Source organism: Condylura cristata, unplaced genomic scaffold (genome assembly GCF_000260355.1).
Source record: "Condylura cristata isolate star-nosed mole 26May11 unplaced genomic scaffold, ConCri1.0 scaffold00007, whole genome shotgun sequence".
In the NCBI taxonomy this organism is placed as follows: domain Eukaryota; kingdom Metazoa; phylum Chordata; class Mammalia; order Eulipotyphla; family Talpidae; genus Condylura; species Condylura cristata.
This window is the reverse complement of record NW_004567108.1, coordinates 18,976,750-18,996,156: the sequence shown is the minus strand read 5'-3', so window position 1 is coordinate 18,996,156 and position 19,407 is coordinate 18,976,750. Positions and strand designations below refer to the sequence as shown.

Sequence of the window (19,407 nt, the reverse complement as noted above, 5' to 3'; positions counted from 1 at the left end):
TGCTGGATAGAGAACAGAAAACCCAGATCTAATATATTTGGGCTTTATGGTGCTAGCCAAAGTATGTAAAGCTTTTGAATTGACAAAATTATAATGAACACTTAAATATAACAGTGACAACTTTGTCTCAGAAAACTAGAGTTTCCATGGTTATAACTGACCAGTAGAGGCTTTTTCAGGTTGAAAATTATGCCTTATGTAATGTCAAAATCTTATTTCACCACCTTTCCAAGCAGTAAGAAAATAATCATTTCTTTAATTTCAGACTTCATGAATCAGAAGCCCCTCTAAATTGACTCTGAACCAGACATTCTGAGCTTTGATTTTCTGACATTCATGTATCTAAACAACATGTACACAAGAACCATAGTTTATAATTACCTTCAACTTTATGAGCATTTAAATGTTGTTTTTAAACTGATGGTGCCATTTTATAGTTGATAGCATTAAAAATGAGAAAGTGGGGTGTTTTTAAACCCAATAATAAAATATAGAAATTAATGATTTACTCATTACGAAAGTAAATTAAAAATTAAACATGTCATTTTAGTCACTTCCACTTAAATATGCCCACTTGACTGGAAGTGAAGGGCTGACCCTGTAGTTAGTGTACAATGAAATATGCCTTAATGTGTGTTTCATGTGAACTTCACCTGTTCTGTGTGCCAAGATGGAAGAACGTTTTGGAAATGCTGATCTGTTTTGTTGGGAAGACAGGGTGGGGATGGTTTCCTTGCTGTGTACCACATTGACCAAGGAATCCGGATTTCTCCCTTCTCTTCTCCTTCCCACTTCTCCAGGAAAAAAAAAAATATAGAGTAAAGAACTGGATTTACAAGCCTTCTTCCCCCCTTTTTTGGATTTGCCATGCTTGCGGAGTGCTGTGTTCGCTTGCTAAACTTGTGGGTTTTGCAGTGAAGTCCCTGCCCTCTCAAGGAGACATGAGCAGGACTGTCTTAACCTTGGTGAGCAGGTCTTTCTAATTTGGGGTTCAATCATTAGGTGGCCATTATTGACACAGACCTTACATGGCCTTCTTCTCAGTGATATGTCTGACATTGACTCTGAATCTCCACCTGCCTGCCTCTGTCTCAAGTTGCTCTAAAGTCAGGAAGAGACAAAGTATAGTTTTATGATTTCCTCATGCCCCAGCAAAGATTAGTGAAGAATTATATTTCAGAGTTAGTATGAGACAAATTAAAATGCAAATTGGAACTTCTTTCTAACTTAAGATTTTTTTTTAATTGTAAATATATTTCCAATGGTTATTTTTAATTATAAGGCAATATGTAAACTTTTGTTCGGAATATTTGAAATGTCTACTGATGGGAAATTGTGACAAACCACAATTTGGACTATAGATTTAATTGGAAGAGAAGAATATGAAATCATGTTTTCTGTCCACCCTGTCAACTTTTTGTGAGTGTAATTTATATATAATGAAACATCCATTTTAAATTTACAGTATGAGGAATTTTGATAAAAGCAAGTATCCAGATAATCAACAGTACCATGAAGATATAAAATATTTCATCACCCATTAAGTTTTCTAGTGCTGATTTGCCATAAGTTTCCCTGTCACCCTAGCTAATCAGCACTATTCAATATGTTTTTTGTGACTATAAGTTAGATATAACTTTTCTGGACTTTAAAGCAAATCATACAATATGTACGTTGTGACTTTTTTGCTGAGCATAATTTACAGTACTTTCACATTATTGTGTAGATCTAACAGTTCTTTTCATTGCTAAGTATTATTCTATTGTATGGATACACCACAATTGTATCTATTCATATCTGTTGTTGAAATATCTAGGTTGTTCATGATCACCTTACTTGATTTAGTATGAAAAAAGCTGCTATGTATATACATCAAATCTGTGTGTGGACAAATGCTTGTATTTCTCTTGGGTAAATCCCTAGAGATGGGCTTGCTTTTTGTCTTACAGTAAGTCTATGTGGAATTTTGAAAAAAAAAAAAAAATGATGAAACTTTTACAAAGTATTGTATTATTTGCTTTCCTACCAGCGATATATTAAACAAATTTTATTTGTCCCATATCCTTGTGAATTCTTGGTATTACTGTTTTTTTTTTTTAATTTTAAACACATTAGTGGTTATATAGTGTTATCATTGTGGTTTCAATGTGCATTTCTCTGACGATGTTGAACAGCTTTTCATATGCTTATTTGACATATCATCTTTTGGCAAGTGCTTGTTCAAACATTTTGCCTTTTTTTTGTCTGGCTTATCCTATTGCATTGTAAGTATTTTTGCAGTGTTGTAAATAAAATTCTTTTATGTAATATATGTGTTAATATTTCATCCTGATCTGTTGCTTGCTTTTAATTTTCTTATTGATAACATTTAAACAATTTTTACTTATGCATATAAGAATTCACGTCTCGCAACCTAACCCCCATTTATTTTTCCTCAGAAGGCTTTTAATTACAAATTCAATTAAAATATAGCTACAGCATAGATCTTACGATGTCACATTGAGAGTACGGTTTGGTTAAGTCTAGATTTGCATTGCTTATGTCTTTTTTAATATCTGTTTTATAGATTACCCTACATCCTCCCTTGCAACTTATTTTCAGAGGAATGAAGCTGTTTGTCTTATAGGATTTTTCATATTTCATATTCTGTTTATTGCACTTCACCTGATGTCATCTATATTTCTCTGCACTTTCAAGTCCTGCATATCGGCACTTAGATCTATATGAGGTTTAGTCAGTTTTGTTCATTGTTTTTGGCAAGAATACGTCATGAGTGGCCTTGAGTAGTTAAACCTAAATGTAAGTGTATTTTAACTGGCTTGCTCTCTTTTCCCACTTACGTCAATGTGTTGATTAGCATTGCCTAGATCCATATTTCATTGAAGGCTACAAAATAGTGACAGTTGTTTATTTTTTGGTGCCAAAAAACTTAGAGAAAACAACTTCCCTACAACTATTTTGTTTCCTTAGAAAACTCTGGAGTAAAGTTCACTTATGAAGCTGAGGCTTTGTCCTACTGTTTAATACTTTTCAAAAAAAAGTTAGTTTTCTCCAAAGGTGACATTGAGGTATTTTGTTTTGTTTTTATATCATAATGAAGCTGTGCATCAAGACATTCTGATGTTTTAATTCCTTCAGTTACTATCCACATTCATGATGTATACATTCTGCATTTCAGTATTAATTGCTGCTATGTTTTCAAAGCAGTTGTATCAATTTAACATCCCATTAACAGTGTGAACTAGTATTTTCAGACTATTAATTTGTATAAGTATGATTTATATATAAAGGTGTAGATCACTGACTTCACTTACTCATTTTAGAAGTTTATGACATGAGCTCTTATTCTTGATGAATGATTTTTAGCTTTAACATTCTTCCCATATATTTTCTAGTAAGATTGGTGATAAATTTGGCTTCAATCTATATTCAATAGTGTGGTTGTGTTTATGTGTATTACTCATAGTTTTTCTCACCTATGTTTTAATTTTTCCTTTTTTTCTCATGGAGTTGGTCACTGCCTGTTCTTTGTATTATTAATTTCCACCCTAAAAACCATTAAAACAGGGCCCTCCCTGGTGGTGCAATGGGTTAAAGCCCAGCACTGCAAGTGAGCTACAGGGCTTCAGTGCTAGTTGGATCCCCCGCTGGGAGCTGACCCACATGACACAGCAGACCTCTCCTGACCCACCCGCTGCTCCCCTCAGCAGTGTACTTCGTCAATCTGCCTTTTCTGCTCTCCACTCTATCTCTGGTGAATCCTCTCACCACCCCTGCACCTCTGGCCTGTACCCCAGTTCTGTCTGTATAAATAAATAAATCTTTTTAAAAAATTAAAACAAATGAAATACTGACTCATGCTACATGGGTGAATCTTGGAAACATTATGCTACGTAAAAAAGGGCAGATATAAAGGGCGTATATTATATGGTTCTGTTTATGTGAAATGTCCAGAATAGGCATATACACATACTCCAGGAGTTGGAGAAGACATGAATGAGTAGTGACTGCAAATGGGAGCATGGTTTCTTTTTAGGGTGGTGAATATGTTCCTGAATAGACAGCAATAATGTTTATACTTTGTGGGCTTATTATTTTTTTTTAAAGATATATTCATTTATACATACAGAACTGGGGTACAGGCCAGAGGTTCAGGGTTGGCTAGAGGCTTCACCAGAGACAGAGTGGGGAGCAGAACAGGCAGATTGAGGAAGTACACTGCTGAGGGGAGCAGCGGGTGGGCCAGGAGAGATCTGCCACGCCACGTGGTCACCTCCGGGGCAGGCAGGAATCGAACTCATGTGGACCTGGCTTTAGCTTCTCAGTGCTGTGCTTTAACCTGCGGCGTCACCAGGGAGGGCCACTTTGTGGGCTTATTAAAAATACATGTCATAGACCTTAAATTTTGTAGTATGTGAATTTGATTTCAATTAAGAAAATAAGCCAGAGTCAGTGTGTTCTGAATGTTGAGCCAAAGTACAGGATGAATGAGATGATGCCTTGAGCGTTAGTAATGCCAATTTTCAAATAAGGCTTTTGTTTTCCTCCATGAACATGGATGGTGAATGTTATGTGTTATCTCATTATTCATGTATGTGGGAGAAAAACAAAAGCCACTTCCTCAAGTAAAATGTTCTCTGCAAATGTCTCCTAGCTGTGGTTAGTGTGGTAAAACAGTGCATTGGAGAAGTTTGAGCCTGTGCTCCTTTTCTGAATCATCTCTGTCTCAATTGAAGACCTATATATATATGACAGTTTGTAAACAACTGCCCTTTTTCCCTGACATTATGCAAAAATAACTTTAAAACTTGGCAAAAAAAACCTTGCAAATTGCATACCATGACCGAAGAATATTATTGCTTGAAATGTGTCCACGTACTAGGCTGTGTCAACATCACATAGCTTTCTAGAAAGGTGGGTACCTCAGGAGAAGTTAGTGAACACAACAGTATACAAGTTTCTTGTAATCAATATTTGGGTTCTTTACATGTAGCAAGTCAAGCATTATACTGTCTTCCCACCTCCCATACAAATGTGATTTTGAATACACCTCACACCTAGATCTTGGTTTCTAAATACCATTCTCCACTATTGGACCTAAGGCTTTGTGCTATGAACACTTTTCACCAGTGTTGTGAAATTACTAAAGATGACCTGAAACAAAAATCACACCAGTTTTCCAAAACTAAGGATATGGAACTCAGATTGTTATTTATTTTTTAAAACTTCCAAAATAATTTCAGTTGGTACAACTGCTTCTTAAAACCATATCACTACCAGGCTCAGAATTTAATTACAACCAAACAGTTCACAAAAACACTTTGAGCAACAAAACATGCTTAGTATTTCTTTAAGAAAGTCCCTTCAAAAATGTGGATGGCATCACTGGGTGTGAAGTAGACTTAGACTAGACTTAGAAAAGTACGCTTACATGCTCAATTTCTGACCTCTGAACGCTGTGTTCAACTCCTAGGACATCTAAGAGGACAATAAACCAGTTTTTCTACAGTCATCTTCCTAAGGTCTATAAGTCACAACTGCCTTCTTAAATTTTAGATGATATTCTACAGTTTTCTTTAGGAAATTAAAATTAGGCACAATTTTGGGAGGAAATAAACTACTGACTATTTTTTACACTTCAGGTTATTTACTAAATGTTTTTAAAATTTGTTACATTTTTTAAAAGTAGAAAATATTTACCAGTATGTTAGATTGTCCTAAAATCACAGTTTTCTGTAGCATTGCCAGAAATGCTTCTGTATGTATTACATACAGCCTGGAAAGTATTTCAGTATTTTGGACTTTAATTTTCATGTCTCAAATTGTATTTTCTTTAGTCTTTTAATAGTACTAAACATTCCCTTTCAATGATGTTTTTTTTTTTTATTGATAGAGTTGGCCTGAACCTGTTAATGAAAAACTTCTGACATGTGTAACTTCTGCTGGTTATACAGGGAGAAGGGGAGTTACCATACTTTTATTATACTTTGTATTAACAATCAACCTTCTCACAGAGAAGAAAATCTTTAAATATTTAAATCATATTTACAACAATAAAATTCACATTTCATGCTTTAGTGAGACACTTAAACCTTCCACAGGTTGTCCTTGTGTATTGGAGTTGAGCCCTTCTGTTCTGGGCCTTCTGCTGTGTGTCAGCCAGAAAGCTCTTGATGTTATGAGAAGAACAAAATTGACACCATCTCTTATCAAGTAGAATAACTGAAAGGAGATCTTCCCAGCCTTCACCTTGCCATCTGTGGGACACAGGCCAAGTTGTGAAAAACCCCTGTCACCCTGAGGTGGCAACTTGCTTCGGCCCTCAGGCCCCATGTGAATCAACTGGATTATTTGCAAAGTGCTCAAGAGTCAAGATGTTTTGTCACGTGGAGATGGGACGAAAATAGCCCTTCTGAGCACAGGGAGCACTTAATGTGTCTGTTGCACTGGATTTTGTAAGCTTCGGCAATAGTGCTTCAGCTCTTTCTGTTGCTACTATATACATTTTTCTGATAAATTCAGAGTTTCATTGGGAAATGTGACTTGCAGGGCATTCACCTTTGGGGCAGGTCCCGCCCTGCCACTTCCAGAAACCTCATCCACCAGGAGGATGCTCTCTGAGTCCTGCCCCTGGGAAGAGTCTGAGGTCTCTGAAATTCGCAAAGTCCTCAGCGAGGTGGTGTCTGAGTGGGCCAGGCCAACGCCTGGCACACCTGGAAGCAAACTGCGGCCTCCAAGGCCATTTTCACTGAGCTCGGGCAGGTAGAGAAGGGTCTGAGAGGTGCTGCTGATCTCCTTCAGCTCCCGGGAGAGGAAGGAGCGTGAGTGGCCCGACATGGGGGAAGATGTCCTCCGACTTTCTGAGCAGTGCTGCCCCGAATGGTCCCTGTGGGACCCACCAATGCGACAGAAGAGGCATTTGATCTTCTTTATCACCTTACTGAGCACAGTCTTTCGCAGCAGGATATATATCCAGGGGTCCAGGATGGGGTTCACTGAAGCAATTCGAATGGCCTGCAAATCTGGATTTTTGCTGACATCTTTTTCCAAAGGTGGTTGGTATAACTGGTTGATGAACACTCGAACCTGCATAGATGAAATAACAAATTTAAGTTTATGGTTTGTGGACCAGGAAAACATTGGCATGCAATGTCTAGCTCAGCAGCATTTAGTACCTGTTCTCTTTTCTGGTATTAAAGGCCAAGGAAAGAGCATTATATACAATATGCCTCAATGAAGCCACTCATTTTGCAGTGACATTTATGTTTGGATAGAGTATAATGAAATATTGTTGTCACTGTCTTATGAATCGTCTCAAGGTCAAAGAACACAGAAATGAATGGTGTGCCTAAAGTTCCCATGAGGAACATTCCATTAACTCTTGAGCACATTTTTGTAATTCCAGTGATATCTCTTCTTTCCGTTAGCCATTGATTCCCTTTATTCCAGTTGCTACTTTCGACATTTAAATGAAACTTATTTCTTGAGTTAACTAGCCATCTATAAAGAACTAGCCATAGGAAAGCCCAGAAATTCCTTTATTTTGGAGTTAGAAGAGCAAATTGGAAACTTAAACCAGCATCTGAATCTCCTATCATCCGTGATGGCCAGAGGATACTTTTTATTTTTCCTCTGAGTCTGTTTCCCGGTTATTGTAATCACCTATTGTTAGCAACTCTCCCTTCAAAAAACCTTTACCTCAGGTCCTTTGCCTCCGGCTAAATACATGCTTCACCAGGATTATTGCATCAGTCACCTGAACTAGTTTTCCCACCTCAATTCCTTCTCTCTCCACTCCTCCTCTAATTGCCTACAGATTTCTAACATGCAGGTCTGATTGTGCTACCTGTTGTTAAACCTTCAGAGGCCCCTGCTGCTTATGAACTCTAGTTTTGCTAAACACCTGCCTCTCATGACTCCATCTTGGAACTCCACTCAAAACAACCCCTCCCCTTGTGCGTGAACAGCATTGGAGCTTGCACAAGTACAAGGGAAAAAACAGTCTGGACAGACCAGGAGGGCTGACAACTCATTCTGGGGCGGTTTGCACTATTTAAGGTAAGAGGCACCTCTCGAGTCCACCATAGGCTGGGGGTCAGGGGTGGGGCACAAGGGAGTAAGAGAAGTCCTTAACGATGTTTGCCATTTTGGAATCTTACTTTTGGCAGTCAAAAAATTTGCCTTATTACAAGCATTTATTCACTTGTTCTTTCACACATTTAGTCACTTAACTGTAAGCACTTATTGCATGTGAAGCAACGTGGTAGTTCCTGAGCACAAAACATTGCATTGAACATCACAAATTTGTTGAAGGTAGAGAGTAACCTATATAGCGCAGAGGAGTGATCAGCTACAGCCACAGGGTGATTCAATGAATAGGTACATACAGGGAGGAGCAATGGCAAGAGAAGCTTCCCGGTACCTGGTTCCAGGCAAGATGAAACTTGCACTCAGTTTGATGGATGAGTGGGAGTTTGCTAAAGGTAGAAAGGACATATCACCTCAAACAGAGGTAATTCCATGTGCAAAGTCATGGAAAATTGAAATGATATACAACTTCTGGAAACTACAAATGACCTATGTGTAAATGTACCTATTAAATATACACTCTCAAATTTACTCTTTAAGTATTATTTTGTCTAGTTTGACATCTAATCCACTATTTTTGATATAAGTGAACAATCTGTAATTCACATAAAATTGGTTTTAAGATCATTGCCATTTTTCTTTAGTAATTAGTTAATAATTATTGCTTGTCTTTAGTATTTATTTTAGGTTAAGGAAAAGTAAGAGGTGACTCTCAGGGCTAAAGTAGATGCATATGCACCAAAGACAGAAGAAATACAGCTCACAAAAGCGTAGCTGGAACCATTTCACTAAAGGAAAATATCTGTGATTTAACTCTGATATGACATCACTATCATATATAGTATAATAACTAATGGTAGATGAATCACCATTAATAGAGACATTTTAGAAAGATTTATATTTTCATTTTAGAAAAGAAAGTTAAAAGTTTTTGAACAATTGTATGGCAACACATTTGATAATCTAGAAGAAATGGACCAGGATAGAATTAGGAAAAAAGATAAGAGCTGAACACAAATAAGCAAATAATGCCTCAAATTCTTCAAAACAAAGGAAAACTTTCAAACATATCTGTGAAGCCAATACAACCCTGATTCCAAAACCAGACACACACCCTCCAAAGAAAACAATAGACAAATACCTCTGATGAACATAAATGTAAAAATCCTCAACAAAATACAAGCAGATCAAATTCAACAAAAATATTAAGAGAATCATACACCATCATCAAGTGGGAATTATTTAGGGGATGCAAGGATGATTCAACATGTGCAAATCAATAGCTATGATAGACCACCTTAACAGGAAGGACAAAACTTATGATTATCTTAATAGATGCAAAAAAGGCATCAGGGAAGATTCAAAATCATTGTGATATAAGAGACACAAGTGATCAAGTATATAAGAATTGTAATTCAATATAACAAAGGCTTTATATGACAACACACACAGTGGATAACTGAAACTTTTCTTCTAACGGCGAGAATAAAGCTGTTCCTACTCAAATGGTGTAGGAAGTTAAAAGCAGTTAGACAAGAAAAGGAGGGGAAATGTATCCAAATTGTAAAGGAAGAAGCAAAAATTTTCCTATTTGCAGATATCATAACATACATAGAAAATCCCAGTGACACCTGAAATAAATTTTATTGTTCTTCAGAAACTTAACTCACATGAAACCTATTCTTAGATGATGTTTGGTCTATGATGAATAGCTACATTTTTGTTTCTTCCTTAAATGGAATAATCCCTTTTAAGAAATTACTGCTATTCATTTGGTATCATTTATTGTTATGCATTTGTTTGTTTTTGTTTACGAAATCTGACCTAAACTTGTTTTGGCAGCAAAACCTTGACTGACTGGACTACAGAGCTGGGTATAGCAATTTCTTCCACTTAGTGTGCATATCCCTGTTTTACTGCAGTGATAATGCCTCCCTTCAGATGAGGATATTGCATATTATAGATTTTTTTCCTAAACTACTTTTCAAAAATCCAAGAAATTCTGAATTTTTAAACAACCTAGCTAAGGATGTTTTTTGGATAAGGGGTTATAATCAGTTCTGTGAAATTCATATAATAAAATGGTAAAATGGCTGCCATTAAAATGAAATTAATACCCTAATCTTTGAAGACAACTAAAGAAAATTGGAACTAGAATCATCAATGGTGACTCTTAAAATACACTTGAAAACTAAGCACGTATAACGTAATGGTTTGATTTTCTGTCTTCACAAAAACAGGAAAAACAAGACATGTTGGTTCTTCCAACTACAGTCTTTGGTAAGGTTGTAAGCTGTGTTCAGGTACTGGGAGATGCCCTAAGGGCCATGGGCCTTTACTCAGGTGAAGTTACTGAGACCTGAGGGTTTTGAATAAGTTAACAAGTCCCCTCCCCACCCATTGTTGACTACTAAAGCTAAGAGCTCCAGGTGCTTTTTCTACTCTACCATGGGCAGGTTGCGTAAGAATTTCTTAACAATTTAAGAATGACATTACAATTCACGTATTGGTAAAAAGGCATGGAATCTATATTTTGTTCACATCACATACTGTGTTCCCAATGGTAAACGATACTGATGGATTTAAACCAGGCAATAACAGGATCTGGGTGTAGTCTAGGAAAAAAACCCTACACTAGGTTTCCGCCTACTTGAGTTTCAGTCTCTAGGTGGCAGTGTTGCTTCACGTGGAAGTTTTGGGCCCCACAGAAAAGGTACTTCGCATGGGCAAGGTTAAGATCCTGTCAGAATGGAATCTGGTGAAGTCTGAACTGCGCCTTTCAGATATTTTTAAACAATGAAACGTTTCGTTGCTGATTGTTTCTTTCACCACTACCTCAAAGGAAGTGGCTTTGGCTAAAAGAAGGAAAGTTTTTAAATAGCTAAAATGGATGTAAAAGGAAAGAAATTTGTAGCTAAATGTATGAGGTGTTAACAGTTTGTTTTAATTTCCATGATCTTTTAGAAAATACAGTGTTGCAGAAACAATAATAGGCAAGCAAAGAATCATTTCTTTGCCTCTTTTCATCCATTCCACAATGAATTTTGATTACTGTAGAAGTGAATACAAGAAAGACCTATTTTAGTGTGCCAAGCAAGGAAAAAGATTACAATTAAAACACGCCACTGAACCGATCCCTTAATATGATTTCAGTAAAGGGAACTCACAGGGTAACATAAAGATGAGTGTGCGAATACCCCAAGGTCAAAGCTAGTCAAATTATTTGAAAAAATGCACGTACGCATTTCTCTGTGGAGAGTTACTTCAAGTACAGACAAGGAAAATGAATAAAAGCTTCACACACTTCATCATGTTTGGAAAAAAGCCCCAGCAGTCTCTACTTCACTTGACCTGTTCCTTGATTTACTGTCCTCTAAGGGGGAAAACCAGCTGCGGATGGGAATAACCGGTGTAGGACTTCAGTGTCATGTGGGAGGTGAAAGAAATTTTCTGGAATTCTTGTGGAACAGGCCCTGTGCGTTACACCAATAAACGTGTTCAGGCAATTTTCAGTGTTGGAAGAGCGCGAGACTGATAAAACCTTTCAGTCAGGATGAAAAACTCCTTGAAAAAACACCCAACACAAGCAACACATGCACAACTTTAAACATATTTTTTCAGTAACTGCAATTTGTGCATGTGGTTTATCATGAATATTATCAGACATAATAATATTGAATTCTTGAGAGTGACTACAGATTATAGTTAAGGAACATTGGAACATACCTGAATAAAATGTGACAAATTTAAGAGAGGATGTAGAGGGGGTGAAGACAGACAGCTCTGGGAAAGCTGCCTTGGAAAGGTAAAATGCTCATGATTTGGAATCAGACAACCTTTATTCAAATTCAGGCTCTGCTCCTTGTAATTCAGATACAAATGAAGAAAGTGCTTAGTATAATGCCTGGTAGCTAACATATGTGCTGGCTGTTCTTGCTTTTTGGTAGCATGAATTACTGGTATATACCAATAATACCAATAACCACTGCAGAATATAGCAATAACTTGAAAATCCCATTGAAGGGGAGCTTGGGGCTATGTGCTTCCTATTTAAGAATAACATGTTGGTAGGGAATGTCTAATCAGAAAAGATGGCGGGAGTTTTCATTAGACCGATTTAGTACTTGCTTTCTAGTATACAACAAAGTCCTATACCTGCTTCTGAACAAATCCTGTGAACTTGTTCTCCTACTCAGGGATCTGCTGGTGGAGTTTGAATGGACTTAGCTATTGCTAAGTCTTTTTATCTTTATGCAAAAAAAAAAGTCTTAACTTTAAAGACAAAAAAAAGTACTGGAAGGAGTTGGTGTGACAGAAGCCCATTCTTCTTCCCTCTGGGTCATAACTGACCACTTGATGCAAGCAAATTACCTCATCTCTGAAGTACCAGCTCTACTTCAGCAATTTATTTCATTAATATTTTTTTCTTTAAATTCTGACTTTCAGCATTCTAATAGAGGAGAGGACAAGAACATTTCAGTTCTGGGGAGGGGAAAACCCTATTAATTGCTGTTCAGTAAAACCCAGCTTCAGGTCAGCAGGGCACAGTGCAAAGAGCAATTAGCCAGGGCTCCCCAGAGCAAGCTGCAGGAGCCAGCCACTGGCTTTGCTGCCCTACTGTGCTCCTAGCACAGGTTTTAAGGTTCCTGAGACATGGATGAGGAAATAGCTCCCTGTTATCCCTGCTAAACTACAGTTTTCAAAGTGCTACAAAGACTAGGTCTGCAATTCCATGTTAAGATCAAAAAGCTGCTTTTAAGAAAGGTTACTTCTGACGTAGCCAAATTAATTTCACAAAGAATCAAATTCTTCAGATTCTGTTGGAATAGACCTCACATTTATGTTCTTACCCCTGTATCTAGAGATGGGAGTTTTGTTCATTGAATCTCCTACCAGGTGCTTTATAGCACAGCAGTGTATTTACTTGTAGTTTTCCTCTATTCTAATACACCTGTGCTCATCAAATTCTGGTGAAGGCTTTATGAAAGCTACTAGCTTATAGTAAGCAATCAAAGAAATACACGCAGGATTTCCTTTCCTGAAGCCCTAAAACTTACAATCTAAATCAGAAGATTAAATAAATTGGCCATTCCTCCCAACAGAGATAAATACCTGGCTACTTCCCAGTAAGGAAGAAAATGAAAGAAACAAGTGAACAATAAATATCACCCTGCACTGGAGAAATGTCTTTCCAAATCCTACCTTAACTCTTTAGCTCTGAGGCAAGAGATTACCACTGTTATATTAATATCAGTAACTGCAAAATTAGCCCCAGGAGCTGATCTAACCACAGCCTTCACTTAGCACCAGGACCTATGAGACTGCCTTGCCTGCCAGTTCTTGGGCTTCAAACCCTTTTATTTACCTGAAATGTAGATTCTCACTTCTCCAGTTTTCTGTATTTGAAAGTCCAGAGAGAGGTTATAAATAGAATAGACCGCGACAAGAACCACCTCTCCAAGCTCTGGTCATATGATGTCCTCATAGGCTGTACTTACACCTTCTCTGCTGGCTGATTATGACTCACTTGAGAAAATCGTGCCAGCTCAGCACAGTTCCTCATAGCCATGAATTTCCCAATCTTTTCAAATTTTGACCAAGATCATCTCTATTTATGAAAGCTATATATATTTTGGAAAGAAAATGAAAATTTGACTTTTTCTACAAAACTCAGTATCAGCCACCATCCAGAAGCCACGGTGGTTTTTCATTGTCTGGCATCCAAAAGACAAAAATTGGTGGCATTTCAGTGGCTGTTTATTTTTCTTATATATTTTGTCATGCTCTCTGAAATCCCAAGGAAATGAAATTTGCTCTAATAGCCTTTCCAAAGCACTTAAAGTGATTTAAGTTTTACTTCCAATAGGCATCTAACTGGTTGGTTGCCAATCAACTTGATATGACATAATTAAAATAGATACCTTCCCAGTAAGTAGCTGGGTTCAACTGCTTCAAATGCCAGAGTTCAGAAGCTTTCAATTTAAATTGCATTGTTAATATAAGAAAATAAGAACCTTATGAAAGTAAGCCAAGGAAGACTACCATTGTGGATGTTTCCCTTTTCATTCTTTCCATAATTGCTAGTGTGGGTGGGTTGGTATAATAATGACCCCATTGCTTCTCATTCATTTACAATTAAACTGACTCTGAAACTAGACTTTAGCAGCCAGTGAGATTCCTTATTATCTACAAAGGTTTGTGAGTGCTTGCCAAGGTGTTGGATTCTTCGTGGAGTCAGTTTCAATTTTCAGAGTGAAATTGCTTCTGATCTACTAAACATGACTGTCTCTGTACAGAGTGGGTAATAGCTGTCAGTTAAAGTGTGTTCAAGCTGCAAACCACAAACACAGCTCCCTGCATTTCTTGCCTCTAGTTTCTTAAGTAATTCAAAAGTTTTGTTAACAAATGGTCTGTATCAAAGGAACAGGTCTACCACTTCAGTCCTGATAGTGAGCCGGGTGTTTTGTGATTCTCTGGATGCCAAAAGCAAGCAAAGCTGGTCAGCTGTGACTGCAGTTACTTCTGACCACATACATTCTAAAACCATGTCATGTTGCTAACTTTCTACTTCTAACTCCTCAGTTTCTGAAAGTGGAAGTTCTGTAAATAATCACCACTCACTTTGTCACTTACTGTTTTGGCAAAATGAGGCAGAGGCCAGAGAAGGGGGCTCTCAGAAGAGAAGCTGTTTCTTCCAGGATCTCACTTTATTCTGAGTTGTCTTTACAGAGAGTAAAAATGCATGTGGCTCAAGTGCAACTTAGCTTTATAAATTATATTGCATTTTGGAAGAGTTTAAAGACACTTCTGACCAATTATATTTACTTCTGTTTATATAAGTTGGCAAGAAGCTACTACTGTACACTGGCTCTCAGCCACATCTAAGTTCTTTCCATTTACAGTCACTTTTATCAAAAGTGTAATAGTTCATATTAAAGACAAACTATATTTATATTAAAGATCCCTAGACACTACAAGTAAGAGAAAGGAAGGATTTTTTCCCCTTTTGCTCCCAATTGGAAAAAGAAAGACAACTCATCTCCTCTGAGTTAGTAGTTTAGAATTTCCAAGAATGCAGTGTTTTGGAAAATAGGAAAATTCAACTAGTTACTTTCAAGAGAACTGTAGATAAAGTGTTACAGTCTTCTTGTTTCTACATTCCATTTTATGACAAGCAAAGTAGGGTATTCGGTAGTTTTGCAAACTTTCTGCTTACAACCTTTTAAAACCTTTCTACATGTAACACTGAAAACATCCAAAAGCAATTTCAACTAAATGCAATTTCACAAATGTCTACCAAATGCCAATACACACTGTAACAAAGGCCAACTGAGAAGTGTTCTAGAGCAATGGCTATTACATGAGGAGGGTTTGGAGTCAGCGGGGCTGAGCTTCATCACAAGCTGCAGGGTTCTGGCTTGGCCTTACATGAGATGAAGTCCCTCAAGCTCTTTTTCTCTGCAATGACAAAGAACCTCTCACAGGCTTTGAGAAGTCAAACTCAATATCCGGTGTATACTGCCTTCCCGCCCTTAATATGCTCCCCAGAAACCTTGCTTTCCTGGCCTCTAAGGAGGATGAAGGCACCCTAGTGCCTCACATCCGGTGAAGGAATTGTGACCCACCTGGACCCTGAGAGTTCTCCCAGGGCAAAGCACAGGCAGTGATTCTAGCCTGCCCGAGTTCTGCCTGGGGTATTTTAAGTTAGTGACTCCCTGCAAAAAGTGAGGCTGTTAGACTAGACCATAAAGCATGCAGTACTGGTATCTCCTGTCCCTCCAAAATTCTACATAATCCTCCCAAGAAAACCCTACACCAATCAAAACACCACCCCTCCTCCTAAGAAGAGCATCGGCCAAAAAGGTCCCAAGGCCTTTCAGCTCTGCCCTCCACTGTGTGTGGTACCGGCCAAGACACACCAAAGTGGTTTCCCCTTCACCTTTGCCCTAGAGCCGCGGGGGTTCCCGTAAGGCTCTTGGCCAATGTCTGGCAGCAAAGGGTCGGGGCTGTCCCAGCAATGAAAGGAAACCAAATTTTCGGGGAAAGAAACTCGGGGGTGTTGGAAGAAAAAAATATGCTGGATCTCCTTAGGAGATGGAGCCCATGCTGAGGACCCCAGGGTGGGGCTCCAGCTTTGACCTGGAGGATTCCGGTTCATGTCAAGGAGGGAGCGCGAGACAGTGGGAAGTACGTGCGGGTGCAGGGCCGAGTGGAGCCTGGGCCCCCGGCACTCACCACGAGCGGGATGGAGCAGATGAGCACCACTAGGGAGGTGGCGATGAGTAAGATGACCATCTGGATTTCCGCGCCCGCGATGCGGCGGAAGCTGCGGCGGCGGCGAAAGTCGCTGAGGCGCGGTAGCGCCGGGGAGGCGTTGGCTGGGGTGCTCCGGCAAGCCACCGAGGCCGCGGCCACTGCGTGGTGCTGTTCGATGCCCAGCGAGGTGCGGCGCATGAACTGGCGGTGCATGCGGAGCAGAGCGAAGCACACCAGCACGTTGCAGAGCACGGTGGCGAGAATGAGGAAGGAGCTGAAGCCCGCGTACATGTAGGAGAAGGCGGCGTGTGCGGTCACGTTCGAGGTCCAATCGATGAAGCACCAGGTTTTCGGGTACTGGAGCCGCGAGCTGCCCAGGCCCATGTTGGGCAGCGCGCAGAAGAGCACGTTGGATGCGTAGACCGCGAAGAGGGTGAGGCCCGCCAGCCTCTTGTCCACGTATTGGCTGTAGAAGTAGGCGTGGTTGATGGCCAGGTAGCGCTCAATACTCATGGCACAGATGATACTGAGGCCGGACAGGCCGAAGAAGAGCAGGATGAACGTGCTGTATTCGCACAGCGCGTCGTCGCCCGGCCCGCCCGGCCACCTGCCCTTCATGTAGGTGGCGATGGTCACCGGGCTCACCAGCAACGTGCCCAGCAGGTCGGTGACGGCCAGCCCGCACACCAGCGTGTAGAAGGTCGTTTCCTTCTGCTCTTTGCGCGACTTGCACAGCACCACGATGGCCACCAGGTTGCCCACCACCCCGAAGATGAACATCACAGCCGGGATGGTCACTGGGCTGTTCAGCCCGTCGGGGTTGAAGGAGGCGGACGCGTTGGTCCCGGGGGCGGACATGGTGGGTCGGTGGCACGCTGCGTTGGCGTGCGAGAGGCGAGGGCTGGTGATGGCAGAGGAGAAAAAGGCAGGATCAGCGGATATCACCAGAAGTGTCAGAACCCAGCCCCCAAAACAATATGCAGATGAGACCGGGGAACAACTCTACCTCACACTGTGTACAGATTATAGCCACTGGCCAACTTCCGCTACCAAAACCTTCAGGCTACATCCTCCCGCAACACCTTTCTCCCGATCTCGAAAGTTTTAAGTAGATACCGCCACTCTCTTTTTCCTTCTTCCCTGCCCGCGAAGCACTCACTCCAATGCCAAGAAGCGCTAGAGTAGTCAAGGGAAATGTGACTCCCTTTTATTCCTGACAGATTCTGAGTAAATACAATTCTCACTGTCAACAGGTTATGGGCGACAATTTGGAGAGTGCGCTCTCTTTATGGTGGCTCCTCTCCCGGAGCGGACCTCCGTCCCCCGACTCTTTGCCCAGTGCCCACAATGCCATCTCACCTGAGGTGGTCGCGGTGGTGGCAGCCCCGTAAGTCCCCAGGGGCAAGCCTCCCGCCTACTCAGCTGGAGCTTGCCAAGCCTCTGCTTTCTGAAGGGCGGGTCTCCGCGACTGCTAATTTTTCGGAACTGGGGTCAGAGTGGCCAGCTTTTAAAAACTTGGAAAACCGGCGGGGCAGCGGGATGGACCAGGGCATCCAGACGTGGGACTTCGTTTTCTTTCCTTCGTTCCTTGAGAGATGAGCCTCGGATTTGCTAAACCGCAGGCCCCGTCTGTGGACGGACAGCGTCAGGTGTGCGCTCTGGCGCGCAGGTGGCACGGAGCTTCAGTCCCCGGCTCTGGCCACCCTCCGCCCCAGCCGCACAGCACGGGCAGCTATCGGACTTGGCTACCACTGAAGCCGCTTCTGGCGTCCTGGAGGCGGCTTGAGGTCCACTGAGCCGGAGGCTCTGACCTGGGGCCATTCATCTTCCTCCTCTCTGGCTGCCGGGTTCCGAGCTCCGCTCTCGCCCCTACAGCCAATGTACAAACTTTTCTCCGACCGCAAGTTTCCCTGGTGGAGGCGGGGCCACGACGAGCGCGGCCCGGACACCCATTGGCCAATGGGGAGGAGGCGGGGCGTATCTAGCACCCGGGTCTGCAGACGGGCGCGGCTGGTCCGCAGCGGTTCCGAGGGAGGGGCGCCTGGCTACGCGGCTCCCCAGGGCGCTGGGGGCGGCTTCTAGAGACCTTCCCGCCCTCGGAGGGTGGGATTAGTAGAATCACTCCACTCTTAGGCTGCTAGTCCGAAAGGCTGCAGTCCACCGGCACCCTGGGACGTTTTGGTGCTCTCTGGCACCTTTTTTTTTTTTTTTTTTTTTAAGATTTATTTATTTGTGCATACAGAACTGGGGTACAGGCCAGAAGCACAGAGGTGGTGAGAGGCTTCACCAGAGACAGAGTGGGGAGCAGAACAGGCAGATCGACGAAGCACACGCTGAGGGGAGCAGCGGGCGGGTCAGGAGAGGTCTGCCACGCCATGTGGTCACCTCCAGGGCAGGCGGGAATCGAACTCATGCGGAAGCGTCTTTAGATTCTCAGAGCTGTGCTTTAACCCGCGGCGTCTGGCACCTTCTTAATCAAGATGAACTTGACACCAGAAAGGCAGAGCTGAAACCAGCATCCCTCACTGCGTTTCGCTCCAGTGGGCTACTCGCTCCTTTTACACGCAGCAGTAAAATCTGGGTGCTGGCAAAGATGAGCAGTTGCTCTAAGACTACCTTGTAGCAGCATTGGCAGGGTGTGGAAATTGTGTGTGCGTGCGCTTGTTTGTTTGCTCGCTCGCTTGCTCGCTTGCTTCTTTGCCCCATGGCTCCACTTGGGTTCGTGCCACAGAGGCAACCGCGACAGTTTGTGGGTGGGTGTATTGGTATTTGGCACCTGACTTGGACGGGGAAACCACCAAGAATCCCTCCTCTTGTCACGAAAGAAGTTAGTTGTCTCGTGCTCACAAAAGAAAAGGAAAGGAAAGAAGAAAAAGTGGAGACCGCATCTCAGATTCTCTCCGCCCAGGTGCAAAACCCTGGGGCAGTAGAGACGCGTCCGCGGGTTGGAATGAGGAATTGGGTGGGAAGGCAGGCAGTCTGCCTAACCGCCGACATCGGTCCTCTCAGAGGACCTCAGGGCAGGGTAAGAAAGCCTTGGGAGCTTGTTGCCCTGGTTGTTAT

At 41.4% G+C, this 19,407-nt stretch overlaps 1 protein-coding gene across 1 annotated transcript; it reads right to left on the bottom strand.

Moving 5' to 3' along the window:
• Positions 1–5,200: 5,200 nt before the first annotated feature.
• PTGER4 (prostaglandin E receptor 4 (subtype EP4)) lies at positions 5,201–18,198 on the bottom strand. The gene is made up of 3 exons (XM_004678108.2): positions 17,704–18,198; positions 16,324–17,245; positions 5,201–7,086 (listed from the first exon to the last, which is right to left on the bottom strand). The coding sequence occupies exons 2-3, from the start codon at positions 17,200–17,202 to the stop codon at positions 6,496–6,498; spliced, it is 1,470 nt and encodes a 489-aa protein (XP_004678165.1). The 5' UTR covers positions 17,203–17,245; positions 17,704–18,198; the 3' UTR covers positions 5,201–6,495.
• Between the last annotated feature and the right edge of the window lie 1,209 nt (positions 18,199–19,407).

Bases quoted from the DNA above. Each gene is read 5' to 3' on its own strand.
- PTGER4 (XM_004678108.2), bottom strand. From the start codon at position 17,202: ATGTCCGCCCCCGGGACCAACGCGTCCGCCTCCTTCAACCCCGACGGG. The intron at 7,087-16,323 runs GTGAGTGCCGGG...TCATCTATGCAG, and splicing joins TCTGCTCCATCCCGCTCGTG to GTTCGAGTGTTCATCAACCA.